The sequence below is a fragment of the Sipha flava genome, unplaced genomic scaffold, assembly GCF_003268045.1.
Source record: "Sipha flava isolate LNK unplaced genomic scaffold, YSA_version1 32_pilon_pilon, whole genome shotgun sequence".
NCBI classification, from domain to species: domain Eukaryota; kingdom Metazoa; phylum Arthropoda; class Insecta; order Hemiptera; family Aphididae; genus Sipha; species Sipha flava.
Genome location: NW_020273018.1, coordinates 3,042,227 through 3,063,081, shown reverse-complemented (window position 1 = coordinate 3,063,081; position 20,855 = coordinate 3,042,227). Strand labels below are relative to the sequence as shown.

Sequence of the window (20,855 nt, the reverse complement as noted above, 5' to 3'; positions counted from 1 at the left end):
CCAAAGTTAACAGGTGGGCTTTCGCGTACGTGAGATCGGCGCGTCGAAAGTGCGATCCCATCAGAGAAAATAATAATCAATAACGCCGTGCGAATGTCGCACGGTACAATTACAACGCGCCACATAACTGGACACGGCCATACGGGTGGGCCGAACACGTATCGATAATGTCGTGGCGTGCGGTGACGGCCGTGTACGGGGTTACGCACTGCGACTGCGCACATCGCCGGTATTATTATTTGTTAGCGGCGGTCGTAGCGAGCTACCGACCACTACGGACGTCTGATAATCATCATGGCGTCATTTGCTGTTCGCCGCTCGGGACTGCAACAAGTTCTTGTGTCTTTCGTTTGCTGTTCGGCGTCTGAAACGTGAGTTATTATTTTGGTTCTGTTATATCACACGCACCATTATCGCCTGATAATTGTATTTGTTTTCTATTTTTACCCATTCCAATCGGTTTGAAACCTAGACTGCTCGTCTTTCTTTGCCAGCGGTGTTCGAATCCTAGTAACTTTTTGTTCATGTTTTCAACAGTTCTAGGTTTCATTTTATAAATATCAAACGTCCTAATGTTTTTATTATGTTTTTCCATATTACTGTCTAGTAAACATTATAATATGTACAAATAATTTATGGGTAATTCGATTAACGGAAAGAAGAATAATCTCTGTGTATTTATTGAGTACGAATACGACCCGGGAAAATAATTAATTAGCATTAATATGTTTTATTATACATAAAACTATGTAAATATTTAATTGTACATTGTAGTCTCGAATACTGTGTTTATGAAATGTTTTTCTTTTAGATTCTAGTGGCATTGATTTGATTTTGGTGACTTAATTCTCCATATTAAATTCATTGTTACCAAACTGTCTTAGGATGCCTAAGAGAGGCAAAGAATCGAGATCATCAAGTCGTCATTCTGGTGGTCAGTTTTCACCTCCATTGCCATTATCATCTAGACAACCTAGAAATGATTATCAAATTGCTGGACCCTCACGAATAATGTAAATATACAGAAAATATTTATTTTTTCAATTTCTTTTGGTGTTTTTTTTTTTTTAATGCTTAAAGTGGGTTTTTCTTTTTTACCTTTCATAATTAACAATGGTGTTTCATTAAAAATCGTGAAAAATGTATAATTTTTGATTATGGTATTTTGCTCAATATTAATTATCTAATGTAACATTTTAAAATGTAGTACTTTATGTTTAATACTTTATATCTAATGTTCTAATTTTGTACTCATTTTATGATTTATTAATTTTTTGATCTCAACATAATTGATATTTGATCATGAATGATCATTTATACATTTATTAACATACATTAACCAGTAAATCAAATAATATTCAATATAAGTAGAAAATATGAATTAATAGGATTGTTTTTTATTTGAATTTTATTGATACATTTATTTTAACAATAAAGTTTAGTTTTAATAATTTTTTGATAAACATTATTTGTTTAGTAAATAAATAAAATAGGGTTTTATTCATTAATATTTTTAGAATTATTTAAATGTTAATATCATATGATTCTTTACTAAGGTGTTAAGGAATACAATGTAAATATCTATTTAATTATTATAAAGTATGTATAAACATTTAACTACAATCATTTTCTTGATAATATTATATTTCTTGATAATTTTCGAGTATTTTTATTGAATACTGGTTTGATATATTATATTTTTCAGCATAGATATTATTTTAATAGTTTTTAATATCATGTATACTTTTCAAGGGAAAACAAATAAGCAGTAGTTACAATAATACTTATTATCTTAACATTCTTATTTGAAGCAACTTTTTTAATTTTAACTTACTTTCATTAGTTATGTATGTACAATTAAGTTAAGTAAAAATATCTGACTATGGATAAAATAATAAATATTTAACATTCCATGTGCAAATAATACAATTTATATTTGATTATTGAAAATTATGCAAGTTTTAATTTGTTTCCACACATAATCATATTTGTTACATTAAAATATATTTTTGATCCTACTAAATTTTACTTTTTAAAAGCTACTTATGTATCACATAGAGTAACTTATGTCATTGTGGACATATTAAAATGTTCAAATAATTAGAAATCATTCCTCCAGTACTCATAAATAATGAGCTCACTAATGTAATTTATTTTGGATAATTACAAACTTTGATTGAAGTTTCATTTAAATTTTTTTATTATGAACTTTTGGAATTTATGAAACAGTTCATAAAATAAATTAGAATTATATACAATTAAATGTTTTTTATGAAACACATGTTGTATATTATTATTTTTTTTTTTTTGGAAAACAGACTTTTTGTTTTAAATCTATAATTTAGTGATTTAATAGTTATGCATTTTGTATTCATATCTGTATTCAGTACATTAATTAATTTTGAGTCAATTATATTTGAAGTTCTATTCTGATTTGTAGTTCTTATTTGAATAGTTTTATGGTAAAAAGAATAATTATATAATTAATTAAATAAAACATTTTTACTCTTAGAATACCTTAATATATATTCACCCATTTATATATATATATATATATTTAAAGAAATACTGTAAATATATCTTATATTACAAGTAAGACTTTTTTAATTAAAATATTGAAACAATTATTGAACCTGGTTTTATATAAACGTTTAAATTAAATAAACTCATTTTTCATATTTTGATAATTTATGAAAAATGTAATGATTTATTATTTCCAAGTTGTTAATTATAATAATATGATTTTTTTGACATTATTATCTAAATGTCAGTTTAATTTTTAGTTTTTAATTATGTTTTTCTTAATTTTATTTTTTTTTTGGATCAAATGTATAATGACTTTTTTTTAAATGTATACCATTATGGTAGTATATACTTATTTTTGGTTCTGTTATCTACAATTTTGTTTTTATTAAATAAATACTTGTAGTATTTAGTTAAAACAATAATACTTAATAATACATTTGAAACATTAATATTTGAGTGGGTAATTTTAAAATTACTTAAAACATTTAGTTTTGTAAATTTTTATTGACTAGTATTTTTAAATTGGAATTTTTTAAATAAATCTTATAATATCTATTTTTAGACAAAAATATCACCATAATACAAGAACAATAAATTACAAAGTAACTCAAATTATAGATGTTTCAAAAAATAAATAATAAATAAATTTATTTTAATGTCTCATTTAACAAATAATACCTATGTTGAATTTTGTTGGTACACTGTTTTTATTTAGATTTTTTGAAATAAAACCAACTACTTATGTCTTATAATCCTAAAAAAGGTTGATAATTATTAATGACATTTGTGAAACTACATTTATTGTAATTTTTTAAATGGTTATTGACTGATAATTATAATTTAAAATGGAGTAATTCTAGTTTAGGAAAATTATCACTCAATTTCAAAAGTAATAGGTATCAAAAAATCTATCGAAAAACATGTACCATGTAAATTCTTGTTGGTAATTAATTTTATTATTGATATAGGCTTTTTTTTACACTAAATAAAATATTGTGTGTCGCTTTAGGAATATAAGTAATAGTCCAATCGTACTAACAGATGATGATGATGATGATGAATGTTATAAGAATGTAGATTCTTCAATGAATATATTTCGAGAAAATGGAAATAAATTGAAACCTGATTCAGGCGAATGTACACGAATAGTGAAACATTTTGTTCCTTCTGCTGATAGGTATGAATATATATGGTAGTAATTAATTTTAGAGTAAAACTTATGTGTTATAGTATAAGCTAAATAGTAAAATAGTTTAAAGAATTTTAATGTATTTGAAAAATTGATGTATCTATAATTTTTCTAAATATGTTTTTAAAATGTGAATTTCTCAAACTTGTTACATTAGTCTATTAATGAAAGATATATATATATTTTTTTTTTACAATTATTTTTCTACAGTAATATTTTAAATAAATACTGAAAGAGCTGATTATCTATTTAGATTTTGCTGAAGATACTGTTTTTGGTTGGTCATCATATATTTCAGTTAAACAGTAATTTCTAATATTTCAATAATCTTCATTTAATAAAATAATAAAAAAAATTAATTAAAATTAAAAATTAGTAAATAAATAAATAAATAAATGCTTTAACTGGAGTATTATTATATTTGTAAAGTATGACCGGTTTCAAACATAATAATACAAGCTAAGCATTTATTTTTTTTATTTATTTATATATATCAATTATTTGTCGAATAAAACATTAATGTATATTAATTTAATATAAGAAAAAATTATTTTTTATAGTGTGAATATTAGATTATATTTTATAAAAATATCTTATTCATCAAAATTAAAAATAATATTTAACAATTTTCTATGGATATGACTTTAATTAATTTTTAAAATTCTCTACAATCCCAATGTCCAATGTTGTAAGTTAATACTAAAATTAATATTTTATTTATATAGAATTTACTGGCTTATCATTAAATTATATTACATGTAAAAATATTGAATTCAAATTCTGATTTCTGTAAATTTTAAAATTTAATATTTGTAAATAAATTTGCTTAGAGTATAATTTTAGTTTTGCAATTATTATAGTGTGGCTATGAACTAATTAGATTTTTCCTCAGAAAAAAATGAGCAAGGATAAGAATTATAAACGACTTTAGAAAAATGCATGTTATATTAATAAAAATTATTTCATTATTATTTAATTAGCTTATTTAATTAGAGTAATATTCAGTTATTTTGTAAACAAAATGCATGAATTCGTTAGAAGGTTGAATTATATGTAACTAAATATTATTGTTTTTATTTGGTAACTACAGCTTTTGTAATTTAGTATTTATGCTTTTCACTAACATTTTAATTAATGTATATTTTTAAATATCTCAGATTATTTTCATTATCATAATGAAATAAAAGATAATATAAAAGTTTTTTTTATGGTTTCACCTACCTTTGATTAATAGATAGAGAGTATTAACTATTTTTGAAACTAAAATTATATTGTTTTAAAATGAAAAATTTATATTTAGTACATAAAACAAATTTAAATATTACTTGTTATTTTATAAGTTGTATTAATAAATATTATATTTGTTCATTAAAAGAGATTTATATGAGCAAAAAAATTATTTTGAATCCTTGTGGGTGAGCAAGTTAAGTGGCTCATATAAAGTGTGTTTAAACGTATAGGTTCTGTTTCAAACCCTAATTCCAGCGTTTTGCTTTCTTTGCAGGATAACCATCTTAAAAAAGATGCATGAGCATGGTAAGTTTTTATAGTCCCTAACAATGTTAAATACTGAGGTTAAATATTATCTGATGTTTTAATTATCAGGGTGGATTATGGCGATAAAGCATATCTTCAAGTTGTATTTTTAGTATAAAATGTATTAAAAATTATCATTTATGTTACTTAAATATCACTCCATTATTACAACTGTTTCTCAATGGCCATAATTGCCAAGCTTAGATCAATAATATAAAAAAAAAAAATTTGTCTACTTTTTTATTTGAAAACCACATTAAAAAAAAAAAAAAAATAATAAGAAAGCCATACTAAACAAGTTTTATATTTATTATTTATTAAGTTTTATATATTATATTGTGCACCATTTATGCATGTCTGCTAGTTGAAAAATTTAAGTTTTAAAATTTAAATATTTAACATTCACTTATGATATATATGCCTTGTTAATAGTAGAAAGTCAAATTTATATTTTGATATAACTGAATGATCAATATCTCCTCCAATTAGTAATTGCTGTGTTATTTTTTAAATTATAGTGTAATTTTATAACATTTACATGTATTATTTTTTAGATTTAAGAAAGTAAAAATCTTAAAAAATGTTAAGTGGTATAAAATGGCTTTACTTAACTAGTTGTAAAGTTTATTTTGAAAGCAATCATTTTTCTTGAATTTCGAGATGAAAATTGTAATGTAAAGATATACAAATTTTTTGGCTAAATTCCAATAATATATTTTATTTTAAAAATAATAAAATATTCTCAACTAAATTTTATGTCATAGCAATTTAATAAATAGTTATATTTAATAATAGATTAAGTAGGTAAAAAAAATAAACAACAAATCAATATTTTTAAACAATTTTTATAAAATATTTTATAAGAGATAGAACATCATCATAAAGCATTATTGGATTAGTTTAGCATTTTCTTCAATATGCATGTTTAGTATAATCGGCTTTATGTCTATTTTTTTAATCATTAGTCCAATTTACACATTTTGTTTTATGTTCATGGCTTTCAATAAATCTAAAAATAAATAATAAATAATAATGCACATGTTACAGTTTATTGATCAATCAACAATGGATTAAATATAAATTAATGTAAATCTAACTGATTCAATTTATAATTGTTATATTGCATGATGTAATTAATTTTTAATTGAAATCCTCAGTGTTAAATTGTATTACAATTTGAATGTATTTATTTATTTATTTTTATTTCATTTTTGTGTGCTTATTTTGTCTTAGGTACCAAATGTCACAATGTGCTACTGATAAACCAAGATTTAGAGGACCCGAAACTGATGTATTGCATGACCTAGAAAAGGATAAATTAAAAAATATTCGTGTACAAATGATTCGTGCTGATGTGCAACAAAATGATTCATTTCGAAAAGCTTATGTTATTGAAGAATCAGCTGCTAGTAGATCAAAAGGTAGGTACTATTTATTCCAAAAATGGTATTTTCATATGTTACAAATTAACTTAATTTAGAATTTGTACTTCCAATTATAAAAATTCCTTCAAATTCCATTAACATTGGAAAAATCATTGATTCATTAAGAATTATGTTATTATTTTTTACAGTTGGACTATGTTTTGCCTAAGCGATTCAAGGAATAATATTTAAAATTTTTACTTTTGGTATTGAATTCCATGATTTGAACTTTCATAAATTTGAGTAATTAAATCAATTGATAATTTCTTTTAAGGTTATTCTATTATTTGGCACATTAATAATTTTTTCCATTGCATTGATGTGATAGATTTAATAATTTTTTTATACATTCATTAACTTTTACTATTGTATTTATTTCTGTGTTTTGTGTTCATCGCATGTTATAAACTAAACATGTAATACTGATATATTGTTCAAATTATCAGTAGATTCTTAATATTTCAGGTTTTAATAGTAATTCAACTTTTCAGTAGGGTTAATCTTATCTTTTTACATTAGTTTAATGACGTGCAGTGTCAGAGAAGTAAGAATCATTGTGTTAAATACATATATTTCAGAAAAGTAACTTCTGTACCTACATTATTATTAAAATATAAGTTATTTTTCTTAAAATAAATAACTTTCATTCAAATAAGTATGTTTATTTCTGCAATAAGTCACACAACACTATTTTTAATTTAATTTAGGTTTTATAGATATTTTTTTATTAATAGCTTAAATGGACTGAAAAGTACTTATTTATATCAATTTTTGTCAAAAATTTAACTCATTTTTTCCTTATTTTGATTATTATAGAGTAATTATTAACTTTATTATAATTAATAAGCAAATTAAAACTGGTAATTGTATTTATTAAATTATTTTTATGATTATTAAAATTTATTTGTCTTAAATTCAAAATAATTATTTTAATTTATATGAAACATTAAATCATAATTAATAATTTATTAGAGTGGCTTCAAGTCAACATACCTTATTACTTAAACATTAGTTCTTAATTATTTTCTACTTACAATGATGTTTGTTTGTTATATTGCTAAGCATTGGCAATCAAGAGTCAAATGGAATCTGCTTTTACAAAGGGTATTGAAAATTCCAAAATGATTAATCATGATATTTATCTAATGATACATATATATGTATGTTATCAACAAATTATATAGTCTGTTAAAATTGGGTTATTAATATATGAATGTTTTTATATTTTAGGCTAATTAGCATAGTATTTCTTATCTTTAAATATATGTCAAACATACATTTTTATGGTGTTAATTTATTACATAAATATGTATTTATGTCAAGTTAAGACCTATCTAAAGATTAATATAAACTTTCTTGTTTTAAATGAAAAAATATAGATCTTTAACTTTTACCATATGGCTCTCATAGTTTTTTTTTATTAGAAGATATCAGCAGCCGAGGTATATTTTTTCACAATTTTATCAATCTAGCCTGTTAAAACTTTTTAAAGGGGAGGGGAATTTCCTTCTTCATAGATTTATTTCAATCAGAAAAGGAAGACCACTGAAGGCAAGTATAAACTGGTGGTTGGGCATATTTAGACACAGGCACTCTGACGCTCCCCTGATTTTCATAAATTCATTGTATAACATAATGATTATTTAATATTTTTATATGAAATCTATATATCATCGTCTGCGGTAATAAATCTCCTATGTCAAAAATTGCTACTTTTCAGTAGAGACAAAACATTTGACTATCTATCCCCAAACGGCACTAATATATACACAAATGACAATACCTCCAATGTGATTGCCAATCATATTTTTATTTACATTCAAGATATTCCAGAAATGTTTATGATTAGCCCTATACAAGGGAGATTATTTAATTTATATTTCATTAAATATGGAAGAGAGATAGCACATAGGAGTTTTATTCATATTAAAGATAATTTTTTTTTGAATTTATTGATACCAAAATCTCAATTTGGTAATTTTACATATAAGAGATTTATTCCGTGGACAACGATATGTTATGTATTTGAACAGGTTATTAGTATAAAATGTATTAAGTATGATCTAATAATAATCTTGTAATTAATATAAATATTTTCAGTATTTTAATGTTTAAATTTAAAATATACTAAATCGTTAATGTAATATTATTAAATATTATTTGTGAAAAAATGAAAATGTTACTTATTTATGCATTAAAAATGGTGTAGGATATATTTTTATAAATTCAAAATGTATTGATTTTATTAATTTTATTTATAAAGCTATTAGTTACCTATTAGTTTTAATCGTATATATTTTCAAAGCTGTTGCCTTTAAGTAGGTACATTATTATATTTTATTTATACTTGGATGCTGTATCTCCAACTCACTTCCTTTTATGTGAAAGTATGGTAATTATGGAAAGTTAAATGTTGTATTATATGTAAAAGAGATATATAATATAAAATAATTTTATATGATAAAAAGGTCATACATCTTTAAAGAGATTTTTGTCTAACATTTTTAAAAATAAACAAATTTATAGTTATTAGTATCTAAAAATTGAAGATGAAAATTTAAAAAAAAAAAAATTTGAAAATATAGAAGAGCTTACTTGAAATAAAATTACTATATTTTATCAAAAAAATATGATCAATTGTAACAAAAATATTTGTACCCAGAGCTAATGGATTGCACAAACGAATATCCTAACTAAACAATTATTTATGAAAATAAAATCAAACTATTAAAATTTGATGAATTTGAAAAAAATCAATAAGTAAAAAATCAAAGAAAATTATGGAATATGTTTACTTGTTAAATGTTATTGAGGCGTAATATTTATTTTTAATTATCAAATACACAATTTAGAGTGGTTACTAATCTACTTTTATAACACATAACAATTTGAAAAATTAGTAATTTATATTATTTAAAAAAGTAATGAACCACAAAAAAAATTGATGAAGTATTTAGATTATTAAAAGATCTTTTTATTTTAATATACTGTGAATTAAATTATATGATAAAGAGTGTAATTTTCAATTTATTACTGGATGAAAAATACTTATATGAAAAATAGCCTATGAAAAAATGCGCTTAAGAAATTTCACGTTATATTTATATCACAGATTTAAAAAATATATTATTCAAATGTACATAATACTATTATATGATGATATATTATATAATTGACTGAATTTAATTTGATACATTTACTGAATTATTTTTTTAAACCAGTGATTAAAGTTAATATCAACTTGTTTTATTGGACAAAAAATTATTTTATAATTCACTATTAAGTTTATTTAATTAAATTTTTTTGTGGGTTACTAGTTATGAAATATGTAGTATACATTTTAAAAGTCTAATTGATGGAAATAGAGTTATTTAAGGATTTTTATTTGTTATGTTACATTTGTAACTATATTTAGAAGAACTGAAAATGTATTGAATACTTTGTTTAATAGCATACAACATAATATAAACTTATTTTTATTTATTTTATTTTACATATCTTATTTTTTACTTTTATTTTTATTTTTGTAAGAAAAATGTACATAGAAACTATGAACATAAATCTTCATCAATTGGTCAATCTAAATAAAGACCAATTTGTTTGACAGTATATGAAATATGTACACAGTAATGATCTAATCAAACATATTTTTTTAATATATTAATTTTTATAAATATTATAAACATTAAATTATTTGAAATTTCTAAATATTTAATTACTTTTATTAATAAAAAAATCTTATATTTCCATTAAATGAGAATATAAAATTGTAAAGTTTTCATTATTTATATTTTATTCATATATCATGATTCGCTTATTTTTCACAAACAATTTATTTTAATTAGCTTTCCATTGTTATGCTTTTTTAATTTAAAGTTAAATGATTAAATTGTTGTATGAATGCTATTATTGAACAATATATGTTGTGGATATGAATATTAAATATCATTTGAAGATATGGATAACTATGATAGCAAGAAGTTTTTACTGATGTCAGATAATTTTCATTATTGTTCAAGACGAAGTACACTCTGTAGTTCATACTTCAACACATAAGATCATAGGATAATTCCATTTAGTGCTGTACATATAAGTGAAAGAATATGTATTTACAATTCCCAAAATATATTATTTCATGTTTTTAAAAACCAGAACCTCGTAAACATTGATTCAAAACTGGGAAAAAAGTTACAGCAAAAGTTGGCTGAACTAGCTTGTCATCTATACAAGTTATTAATTTCACTTATAATAGTAAATATCAAATATTGTATAATTAATACAATCAATTAAATTTAACTACATATTATATTTATTTCTGTTATAAATTATCAATATTTTTTAATTATATTGTTTTTGTATGGAAAATGTTTTTAATTTTATTAGTCATGTATATTTTTTCTTAATTTACAGGTATGTGTTTTATATTTATTTATTTTTTTGAAAAACTGACATATGAATGTTGTTTTAAATGAAAAAAGTTAAATATTACTATTTATTAATAAAAGATCTGTTTAATATTACAAAATAACACTATTCTATTTAAATTAAATTTACTTTTCATTATAAGCAATACATTTTTTTTTTTTTTTGACTAATTTTTATTATTTTCAAAAATAATTGATGCGATTATACAAATTTAATTTTAAATTAATGTTATTTATGATTGTAAGTGAACAAGAATGTTATATATATTCAACTATGATACATGTATTACGAGACAGATTATGTCAGTGATCTGAAACATCATATTTTTATAAACATTTTCGATTATTACATTTTTGTTTTCATCCTCAATTCCTTATTTTGTATTATGTTAGAATGATAATGATACATAAAAAATAATTTTGTATAGTAAATTGAGATCAGAGGTGTGATTTGTCTTTATTAAATGTTTTTCCTAAAAATACTGCCAGTCGAATGATAATTTCGTTTCAATTATTTAGTAGTTATAATTCAACATTTAATTCAATATTCATTTCATAAATTTATTTAATTATTAATAGTTATGGTTTTAAAATCTGTCAAACACTGTTTTATATTGGTGATATTTGCATTAATTCATTTATTGATACATTTTAAGTTAACACATTTTGGACAAATTCTGATGACAACAAACTTTTGTAAATAGTTGTTGTTTTAATTGGAAATGGTATATTCTATTAAATTAATAAATAATATATTTTTCAATTTGAATTAATAAAAGAATAAAATACAATGTGTTGAATTAAACATATTTTAATATGTTAGACATTTTAAAATTTAACATATTAAAAATATTGTATTATTGTAATATGTTCTCACTAATTGTAGAATAATTGTTGAAGGTATACATTATTAAAAATATATATACAGTAAAAATCAGTTACATAATGTAAAATCATTCAACAATTTTACCATTAAAATTAGTGTACATTTTTTATGTTTGTACCCGAAAAACTGTTCTTTATTTTTACACCAAAAAAATTCTCTAAAATCTACTCTAGTATACAAAATAAACATTTTAAACTATTAATTCCACAGTTGGTCTTAATTTTTAAAGATTTTTATTCTTAGAAAAAATGTTTGTCTCTCTTCAATTTTGTATTAGAAAATCATATTATTTGTGGGATTTGTATTTTTTCTTTTTAAAAAATATTTTAGTTTAAATCTAAACATAAATCATGTTTCAGTTGTAGTTGCTATGTACTTCTTATGATGAAAGTATTAGTATACTTTACAAATTTAATAATATAGAAATAATTTTTACTGCATTTAAAACTTAAAATAGTTAATTAACACAAATTCTAAATTCATTAAAATAGAGTAGGTAACTATTAAAGTGTTTTAAAATACCTAAAGTGTTATATAATATTAATATAACTATTGCTCATTTTTATTTTTTATGTTGACATCTTAATTTTTATTAATTTATTTGAATGTATAAATATCTTAATTAATATTTATTTGTAATTCCGAAATCTTTAATTTAATTAAAATTAAAAAAATTATAAAAAATATATTATTTTAAGACCTTTTATTGAATGTTCTGACAAATTTATTGAAACTTTATTTTTTCTAAATAAATTATGATTTTTTAAATTTAATTAATTTGTATAGTTTATGACATTACTATTAATGTTCCTAAATTATTCAAATAAAATCATTATTAAATTAAAATATAAAATATATAGCTATCAATAATTTGAAGTATATTTGGTGAAAAAATATTTACTAATTATTTTTAAAATACATACATGGTTGTATAAAAACTTAAAATATAGGGTTTAATAAATATTTAATTTATTTACATAAACATGTTTTTGATTGAGAACTTTTCAATATATTTTGTTTATAAAAAAATATTTTTAATGTATTTGTAGTATTTGTTTTTAGGAATATAAAAAAAAAAAATTGATGAACTATATGTATATATTTGAAATTTTAATTGTTAAATTAAATATAAACATACATATTTATTTGTACTTTGTTAGATATTAAATTCATTTGAGAAAATAAAATAAAATTTAGTTATACATTTTAATTTTATAATTTGTTAATATTTGAGAGAATTATGAATTTTGAGAATTTGCTCTTTTTATATAAAAACAGTAATGAAAATCGTTATTATTTTTCTATATCCTGAATCTGATAATTTTCTTCATCGTTTTTATTCTATTTAATATTTATAAGCAATAGTTTTATTTTTTGTCCCAAAATTGTTGGTAAATATTGTTAAAATTTGATTAATTATTATTTATTTTAAATCAGTTCAGTGTTATTTCAACTATAATTTTAAAACTCATAGAATTTAAAGTGTTAAAAAAAAAATGAAAGACAATTATTGTTGATCAAGAAAGGAACACAGCATTCATTCTGTACATTCATTTTGAACTGACAATTTAGTTAAATGAACTAAAAAGTATGAAATCCCATTTATTTATTAGTATTAAATGTTTGCCTATTATAACTAATTTATCATTTCAATATGAGAAACTTACTACCTACTTATGATTTGTAAATGCTTACATTTAATTATTTTTAATTCATTACATAAACATTACTATTTATTCCATTGGATGTTAATTCAATTTATGAAATTTATTAAAAAACATTTGTTTTTAATTACTTTAATTATTTTTAACCGCAGTTAAACATTACATATATAATTTAATTTGTTGAAATTTTAAAAAATTGATAGAAATCATCTTATTTTCATAAAACTAATCTTAGAATTTTAAGTTTAGATATTGATAATAGAATATTAAAATTAATTTTAATGTAGTTACAATTTTTTAACCTAATGCATTTTTATAATACAGTAAACATATATTTTATATGAATCTGTGTTATTTGGCTATACTTGTAAAAGAATGTTAAATTAGGTATGTATTATTTTCGATAAAAATGTATCCACTCTGATAGGCATAACCAACATAAAATATTAAACCTGTATGGGATATCTTTCATAATATGTGTATCCATAAACAATATAAATATAATATATCACGGTATAATCATAGAAATAACAGATTTTTATTTTGTCATGTAATTTAAAAAAGCCACCCATTAGCCAATGTAATGAAATTTCATATTAATTTATAATAATTAATAATTTCAAAATTAAATTTATATTTAAATTATAATTTTGGATCAATATTTAATTTTTGTGATATGATATATTTTATTAAATGTAAAATATTGTGATCTCTAGCAAATTATTATGCCTTTAAATACAATTTGAAAACAGACTTTTATGAGTTGCTCTTACAATTAATTAAAATTATATTCATCTATAAAAGTAAATTATTTTGAATTTATTATGCTGTAGAGTATAGATTATTCATCGAATAAAGATTGTCTTCTGGTAATGCCTATTATATATTATGTAAGATATTGTTTCTTATATTTTATTATAAACAAATACTGTTATTTGGCTGGTACTCATAATTATGCTGTTAAACATTAATTAAAAATAAAACATTTTAATATTATTGTTTTGAATTTGTTAATTTTTCAAAGATGGAATTTCAAGGTAAGACAAATTGCACCTTTGGTTTTGTGGTAATATTCGGACTAACAAATTAGTGGTATCACGAAAATATCTTATTCATTGGGTTTTAAGTTATAAATATTTCAGCTTTTCTTTTAGTCATTGTTTGTAATTATTCATTTGTATTGTTTTTTTTTCTAATTCCAAGTCTTAATGATTCCATAATATTGATTTTCTTTATTTGTTATCAAATGCATTTATATAAGAACCTCATTGGATTCTATTTTTGTTTACTTATTAGTCGTATTTGAGTATTTTTAAAATATTATTGTTTACTTCTTAGCTCATATTTTAGTTAAAATTCGTGCTGCCACATATTTTTTGGATTATCATTTTTAATTCTAATGTTCTTTACAACATCAATATGGCACACATTTTTCGCCCTTATATTTTTTTTTATCGATTTTTAAATCATTTCATTTTATTCGCAATTATAGGAGAAAAAAACCATCAAAATTTTGATGATCGACAAGCTCACTTTAATCCAACTCAGCAGATGCATTATGATAACGGCGCAGGTCAGTACTGTTTGCTGGTTTTTGGAGTGCTATTTAGTTTGCTGAATATTTTTCAATTTGACCTGTAATTTAGATAAAAATTACGGAATAATTCATATGAGCCCCAACCAGATGATGTCTCGTGATCGAAGTTTATCTCCTCGTATTAACATGGGTCGTCCTCCTTCTCCTCCTCTGCCTTACTCTCCTGAAAGAGATAACTTTAATTCTGACATGTTACGCAGAGATAGAGCTAAGCGATCTTTAGAAAGGAACGTTCATGACCGTCAACAAAGGCCAGAACATTTCTTAGAACAGTAATTAATTACACATTGTTAAATATTCGAATTTACATATTTATCATGCGGTATTATTATTTTAGACATAAAATAGAAAGCTTTTCTTCTGGCCCTCCAGAACCTAGATCACCAGAAACGCAACGCTTTAGATCAGGTGATCATAATAGGCATCGTATGAAAGAAGAACAAAGTCATTATGAAGATCGTCCTTCCAGGCGTAGCAGATCCCCTGTGTATTTTGGAAACAATTATCCATACAGAAGAAGTATGTCGCCTAATATCCGACCATTTTCTCCTCCTAATCATGGTCATTTGCCAATGTCTCCACCGCAATCACGTGAACTTTCTTCGCCACCTCTAAGAGATCGTCTGCCACATCCTGGTGATCGTTCTCGAAGAAGACGTTCGCCTCCACCTAGACGAGATCGTTCTAGAGACAGGCGTCGTCGCCTTTCTCCTAGAAGAAGAACACCGCCTCCACCCGTTCGAATACCAATAAAGCGTAGAGGTCAGTACAATTTTAATTTTTTTTCAATTTTGAGTGAAACAAGAAATGCATTGATTTTGCTATGTGTTTTCTTTTGTGTAGTTGGGTTCACGATATTGACCAGAAAAATTGTTCCGATATAGTTGGTACTTTGAAGAAGTAATTTTTTAATTTCTCAAAGGTTCTTAAGATAATTGAAAATTACGGATAAAAAATTTTACGAAACAGGTTGAGATTCGACACTGGCTATTATTTTGTCTAGTTGTTTTTTTTTTTTGTGTCCGTTAGCATTTTTCCAACAAAGGTAACTCAGTTATCCAAATAGGGTCGGATCATTTTTCGGCTGGTGGGTGGTTTTGTTTTGAATAAAAAAATGTGGATTTCTGTACGCAGTGATATAACTTAACTATTAATTATTCCACGAGAAAGCCAACGCACATTTGAGTGATGTTAACTAGTGTATTATGACTCAATTTCATCGCATATACGAGTAGCATTAATATTCAATAATTAACAGCTTTTGATTTTATACTTTATATATATTTTTTGATATTACCATAGAAATTGCATCTTTAGGAACTGAATAAAGTTCTTCTTGGATGGCTTGCGTCGCTAAATTTTTTAGGTGTAAAAAAACAATGCCATATAATAACATAAGGATTTATTTCTTACCTCGTTTACAAAACCCAATTCTTCTTCCGCCCAAAAGGGCTCCGCCAACACATATTCTAAAACAATTACTCCAAGTAAGATTATTAGTTTAAAAAAATTATCAATTTTTTTGAATATTTCTTAGCCAGTTGTAGCTGTTAATAGAGGTTCACAAAGTTAAAATTCTTCGATATAATCATTAGAAGTTCGATAACGTACGAAGATCATTAGTTGTAGATACATTAATTTCAATAACTAATGATTCGTCGATTTGAATTGAAAATCGTTTTGCTAATATATGTTCATTTATAAGCTGTTGTAAAATATTTTCAGACATATTATTGATTCATCGTTATCACAAAGGAGTAAGTCCAACTTTTTTGCAACATCATCTCCGCATACTCTTTTAAAAGTATTTGATAAAGAATCGTGGAATTGTATACAATAAACAATTATACCTATTATAATTCAAATTTCAAACTAATAAGTGATAAGACCCTTTGTAACCTCAATTTTTTCAATGATTATTCCTATATGATAAACTCTCATGGTTTATCCACTTTTTTTATTATCTAAGTTTAAATATCACCTATAGATCTTAGAGATACATTTTGATTTTTTTTTTTTTGTTTTTTTGATAATATTTAATTAGCGTAGATGCATTTATATTCTAAGTCATTCTGGGTCTGTTATATGAAAACACAAAGGTTATGATTTTTGTACATTGCAAAATAACGGTAATTAACAAGACCAGCAATGTTGCTGTAACGCCAGAGAACAACATATTGCGATATTGCATGTCCCAACGAAATGTCCTTGGGACATATATGAAATAATACATACATAAAACACAGTGGGTACCCATTAGAGATTATTTATTTAAATATGTTGTTTCTAAATTATTTCTTTTTATGAAGTATTCATTCTTCTTAAAAGATAAAATAATGACATCCTTGAAACATCTGACAGACTGTATACAGCTGCAACAAAAAAATAATTTTTGTGGCACGCAGAATCATGTTTTGTTCGTGGCGAACAACAATTTTAAGACTTTATACGTTTAATAAATTAATAATATACTTATAAGCGTCAAAAGCAACCTCCTCTCCTGACACCCCACTTTTAAATATCTTCTTTTTTTGTGTATATATAAAACAGTTAGCTGTTAACTGACTGTGCACTCAACGCTCAACTCAAACCATTGAACGGATCGGGCTAAAATTTGGTATACATATAACTATTATGATGTAAGAGTGCACTAAGAAAAGATTTTTGGAAATTCTACTTTAAAGGGGGTTAAAAAATGTAAAAGGGATAACAATTTAAAATTTTTTTTTTTTGTTCTGATTTTTTAAAAATTAAGTATAAATACTCTGAACAAACAATGTAGAACAAATAAAAATTGTCTATAAACTTAATTTTTTGAATTTAAACCCCTAAGGGATTTTTAAAAGGATTGAAAAGTGTAAAAATAGAAAAAACCGCAAAGCCGGGAACTGTTGAAGTTATGAGTATGAAATTTGGTCAGTAGACTCGTTTCATGATGTAGACATCCGTTAAGAAAGGATTTTTCAAAATTCAACCCCTAAGAGCATTAAATAGGTTAAAAAATTGTAAATATGAGAAAAACCACTTAGCCAAAACCGCTGAGGCTACGATAATGAAATGTAGTCAGTAGTTTTGTCTCACAATGTAGACATCCATTTAGAATGGATTTTTAAAATTAATCCCTAATGGAGTTAAGTTAAAGGGTTAAAAGTATAAAAATGGAGAGAAAAAAAAAGAAAAACTTTCTTAATCAATTTGATTTTAGCGAAAGTCAAATGTCACAAAGTACTCGTGACATTGTCTTAGCTGTAGCATCTTTTGGAATCGCAGCTACACTGCTCGAGAGTGGTCGAACTGCCACCTTCAAACTACCTCTCAATCTAACAACTTCGGTCACTCTCGTTAGTAATATATTAAAAACAAAGTAATTTTGCGGACGCTTTAAAAAATACAAAAATAATAGTGCGGGATGAAATTACAATGGAACATAAGGGTGATGTTGAGACTCTTAATAGATATCTAAATGATATAAGGGGAAATAAAAGGTTAATGGGTGTTGAAACGATTTTGCAGGCTGGATACTTTTGGCACACTCTACCAGTAGTACCAAAAGCGACTAGAACTGATGAAGTTAATAAAGATTTCGAAAAATATGAGGATATACTTGGAAAGGGAAAAGTTTTCTGGTAGATTTTCAGATCTTTTACTTGAAATTGAAAATAGATAATCATCTATAATTTGATAAAATAATAACTATCCCAGAAAATTTGTGCACAGTTATAACTACGGTTCAGGATTTAATATCAAACATTTATCCAAATATTGCTCTTATCCGTGATAAGTTTATAGAATGGTTATATGAACGTGCTATGCTCACTCCAAAAAATGACCAACCGGTGGCTATTAATGATACACTGCTGATGTTTTTCGATGGGGAAGAAAAAGTATATACTTCGATAGATACGGTGGTTAACATAGACGATGCAGTTAATTATATGGTTGAATTTGGAAATTTATTCAAATCACCGGGTATGCCATATTATAAGCTTATTCTGCGTGTGCACACCTATTATGTTATCGCGAAATTTGAAATCACCTAAACTGTGCAATGGAAACAAGCTTAATGTCAAAGCTTTATATCGCAATATAGTGGAAGCCACAATTTTAACTGGATGTGCGAAAGAGGAAACTGTGTTTGTACCAGGAATTCCTTTAATTTCGAATGATCTTCCGTTTGAATTTATACGATTGCAGTTTCCCCTCAAAGTTTGCTTGTTAATGACTATAAACAAGTCCCAAGGTCAGACTCAAATTTGCAGGAATAGACTTGCGAGAAAACTGGTTTTCACATGGGCAGTTCTACGTAGCTTGCTCATTCGTAAACTCACCCAGTAGGTTGGTGATTTTGTCGCCTACTGATAGATTAGCGAAGAATATTGTCTACATAGAAGTTTTTTAGATAACATTTTGAAAAACTATTAGTAAAACATTTATTTTAAATCTTCACTGCTAAAACTTATCGTAAACGGCCGCTAAAAATTATAATTTATAGAATTGGTTATAACAGTGCTTCCCAAACTTTTCCAACTCTCGACGCCCTTTTTGATCTAAGGATTTTTTTTTAATGCGCCCTTCTTCAAGTCATAGCATGACTAATCATAAGGATAATTTTAGACCAGATAGTATTTCATGACGGCGTGGCGCCTCTGTACAGACATCACGGCGCACATTTTGGGAACCGATGGGTTATGATAATAATTATTATCTTATAAACTAAATGAATATGTATAAAATATTATTTCAACCATCTCAATTAATTTTAATTTCAATAGATTAAACAAAATTTAATCTTGCTAGGTTACATAGATTTTTATACTTAAACCCGGCAACGACGGGTAATTCAGCTGGCTTATACATACGAAGATATGAAAAAACAAACAAGTTCTAAATCATAAATGGCTCAAACTATGGACAAATCAAAGTTAAACCAAATAAAAAACAACATACAGACATGGAATAATCCAGGACTAAAGAGGAAAGAAGAAACTATATTAAATCATCTAAGAATAGGGCACACATTCATCACACACAGGCATCTCATATAAAAAAACGAACCAGCTATATGCGAAATGTCAGGAGTGGATTACACAGTATAACATATAATCACTGAATGCCAAAAATACGAAGACCCGATGAAAAAATATTACAAAAAAATCAGAGAAGCACTGAGACCTGACCCTCAATCAACCACCAACATCATACTATTCATAAAAGAAATTCAACAAACAACTAAATTTAAGCCATACAATAACATTAGATAAATCTTTGTAAACTAATTTTAAGTTAATGTTAAACTAAAGGCCATAGAAGCCTATGTTTTATAAAAAGATCAATAAAAAAAATTAATAATTATATTAATTTATAACTAAAATAAAAATTAAATTTGTTATTAATTATTTATGAATTCCTATAAATCCATGAAATGGAACAAAATAAATTACATATTTATTTACGTTCTTTCTGTTATAAGTTATAATTCTTGCATAGATAAAAGTCAAGATAAATATATTACCTTAATAAATAGGGATGAAAATATCAAGCTTTAACGATTCCGGCACAGTTGCGGTCAATACCTTTTTGGTGGCAATTGCTGTCACTTTTTTTTTATA

At 24.1% G+C, this 20,855-nt stretch overlaps 1 protein-coding gene across 3 annotated transcripts in view; it reads left to right on the top strand.

Annotated features, from left to right (window-relative positions):
* Positions 1-247: 247 nt before the first annotated feature.
* The window catches only part of LOC112687017 (serine/threonine-protein kinase PRP4 homolog), a 40,354-nt gene continuing 19,746 nt past the window's right edge, over positions 248-20,855 (top strand). Inside the window, exons 1-7 of one of the 3 annotated variants that reach the window (XM_025559525.1) lie at positions 248-371; positions 885-1,013; positions 3,536-3,703; positions 6,485-6,672; positions 15,142-15,222; positions 15,296-15,518; positions 15,584-16,008. In XM_025559525.1, coding sequence (XP_025415310.1) covers positions 295-371; positions 885-1,013; positions 3,536-3,703; positions 6,485-6,672; positions 15,142-15,222; positions 15,296-15,518; positions 15,584-16,008 — 1,291 coding nt within the window. In that variant the 5' untranslated portion in view covers positions 248-294. Of the gene's footprint in view, positions 372-811; positions 1,014-3,535; positions 3,704-6,484; positions 6,673-15,141; positions 15,223-15,295; positions 15,519-15,583; positions 16,009-20,855 lie in introns of all 3 variants that reach the window. The other 2 variants (XM_025559526.1, XM_025559527.1) reach the window with 2 other exon arrangements.